Here is a 2,823-nt window from a genome sequence, read left to right on the forward strand (position 1 = left end):
GGGTCCACGTAGGTGGGGGCTTATTGATGGTGTCCGCGTCTCGATCAAAACAAGTCAAACCACAAGAGATTCGCGAAGCTGTCATCCAGGTTTAAAGATACTCATGAATGACCCAATATGTTACGTGTTTATAGGATCGCCCCCTCGACTGGGTCATCAGGTCACTTGATGAAGCAATCACCGAACAGCCGGGCCCGGAAGAACACACTTCGCCACGCTGTTGAGGCGAGACTGCGAGACGGTGAATGCCCATCCACCACCAATGGATGCTACCAGAAATGAGTGGTATTTCGAACATACCACAAGTCAATAACCTTAAACATGATATTTGGTGTTGTCACTCGCCCATGGAATCTGTTGATCTCTGAGCCGTCGTCATTCATAGAGTCATGGATGAGCGAGCACCTCGCACAAAACTCACGAACGCGTCACAGAACTAGGCACCCCAGGCACTCCGTCAGGGATGCCAGTCAACGCTATTATTATGTCCAAGTCATCTTGCGTTACCGAATCCTTGATTCCTCAAAGGGGGTCGACTGTACCTACTTCCACGCACCGTTTCTAAACGATATCAATCCTCAGGCCGCCGCTCTCTGCTCTTCAGGACCATCCACGCCTTTTCCCGTAGTGTCAAGCGGAAAGCTATGCCATTCCTCCCACCAGTTGCCTCCTTTCGATGGCCAAATTTTGGTCCATATGTCCTCTCCATTGATATCAGTCACCGAGACCAAGTGCTCGAGCACGAAGGACCAGCTCGCTTCGAGCACTGGACGCACCAAAACCCCGGGATCCCTCGCAACAAGTGACGCATCGGTATTATGCTCATCATCAGCCCTAGTGAACTCCCAACTCCTACCAACCCACCGGGCCCAGGCGCAGAAGTCGTCATACGCACCCCAGCCAGCCCAGTGCCAATCAGGCACCTCTGTGTGAACCAAAAGCTTTTCCAGTGGTGGCAGAACTCTCTCTCCACCTTGGTTGATATCCGCTCTTTCTTTTATCACGACACCCCAAATCGCTCTTGCCAGGGTTTCGTCCACGGCAAAGTTCACCATCGTTTTGCAGATCGTATCAACCGCCGGCGCCGTAAGCTCTGAGGTCCTCTGTCCGGGACCTATTCTGGTTCTAGCAAGAGCCGTAATCAAGTGTCGTTCGTATTCCTCAACGCAGTTCAGCACCAGGTCCACACAGCGCAGTTTAGGAATGTGGCCGATGGCCCGGTACGCTTCGACCTCTTCCTGGCTGCCACGGGAACGGCTAATGGCCAACCGTGCACTTTCAAGGAGCGGACACGTGCGAGCGATTGTGTAGATTTTATCGGCACTGAGAGTCTGCCGCCTGTGCTTGGTGGGGAGACACAGTCTGCGAAGCGTCGGGCCGTGGTAGGGGAGCGCAATTTCCCAAATGGCCGACCCAATGTATCCTTCCAGGGTCAGATCCTCAAGCGGAGGCAAGACGGAAAGGAGTGCTCCCGCGAGTTCTCCAAGGCGAGGAAGCCTCTCCTCCGTGCTGCCGTCCTGGTCGAATGGGAGACGTACACTTAGGCCGAATGCGCGAAGGCAGGGAAACCCTCGAAACTGGGGGTGCAACCTCATAAACTCGCTCGGGGATAGCTCTGAGAGAGCATTGGCTGGAAGATCCAAAGCGACCGCGATGAGCTCTAACAGTAACTGTTCGTTGATTTGGCCGTGGTATTCAAACCGGCGAAGGAAACGGGTGTCGATATTAGCCATCCAGGTCATGACCCGGCTGGAAGGATAAATGTGCTCGTGGATGGTTAGCGTCCTCAGCTGGGCTAACTTCCGTGGCGCGGGCGATGTCGACCCCGAGATGGCTCGCTGTCCTTCTGTTGGTGAAAAGGCTCGCCGTTTGGTCCTGAAGAAGTGCGGCCAAGGGCTCTCTTCGACACGACTCATCCACCAGAAACCAATATGCACATGCCTCAGGCAGGAGCCGTAGCCGGCCTCGAGCAACCGCAAGACTGCGTCCTCTGAGAACCCAACCCGTTGACCGCCGATGCTGACGCTGTAAAGACAGGGTGAGGTAAGAAGAGCGCCCTCGGGGGCATTGATCTTTGTCTCCTCCTCGTCTGGGTCCCCCCTGCTTCGCAACGTAAACATCGACACATGCAAGCGACAGTGCGGATAGTGGCGGTGCAAGGCCTCCAGTATGCAGCCGGGCACCTCGTTCGCGGCGTTGTACGTGAAATCAGTGAGGCCAGGCAGCAGACGAAGAAATTCAGCGAGCGGGAGCCATGCTCTGTGCTGAGCGCTCTCGTAACCCGTCATCCCGGAAGTTGCAAATGTGTCTTTGAAATCCTCTGTGAGGTCATCAGGTTCCCTGTTGCTGGCTTCGCTCCAATGCTTGCGAGTTGCATGTGTCCAGGAAAACCTGAGGCCGTCGGCCATGACCCCAGTGACGCTGACCTGACGGACGTAGCGCAACCGATCATCGTCAGTCTGCCTGAGAATTTGGATTGACTCTTTGATTCTCGATTCAAGACTTTCTTTGTTTTTGATTTTGAAGTGAATATGGGAAAACCGCTGCGACACGGTGGCCCTGGAACACACCCGGCTCGCCAGGGATAAAGCGAACAGGCTGCGATGTGGAAGGAGGGAACAGATGGTTTGCAGAAGCTCGGCAGGGAGTTTTTCCAACGGCGAAAGGGAGTTTTCCATCGCGGTCTTTGGAGTTTGAGGCGACTCAATAAGAAGCGGGTGTGAAAATGACTGTTCCATATCCGACGATTCTCCAGCTGTTTTTGACGAAATGGCGGAGATTGTTGCATCTCTGCGATCCCTGCGACGGGTTGGTCGTGCGGAG

The 2,823-nt window shown here is 54.6% G+C and overlaps 1 protein-coding gene across 1 annotated transcript; it reads right to left on the reverse strand.

Moving 5' to 3' along the window:
- Nucleotides 1–578: 578 nt before the first annotated feature.
- Nucleotides 579–2,678, reverse strand: VTJ04DRAFT_10820 (uncharacterized protein; the record flags this gene model as incomplete). Its single annotated transcript, XM_069358601.1, has 1 exon — nucleotides 579–2,678. The coding sequence occupies one exon, from the start codon at nucleotides 2,676–2,678 to the stop codon at nucleotides 579–581; it is 2,100 nt and encodes a 699-aa protein (XP_069214148.1).
- Nucleotides 2,679–2,823: the final 145 nt, after the last annotated feature.

The sequence above is a fragment of the Mycothermus thermophilus genome (assembly GCF_041956435.1).
Source record: "Mycothermus thermophilus strain CBS 625.91 unplaced genomic scaffold VTJ04scaffold_8, whole genome shotgun sequence".
NCBI lineage: Eukaryota > Fungi > Ascomycota > Sordariomycetes > Sordariales > Chaetomiaceae > Mycothermus > Mycothermus thermophilus.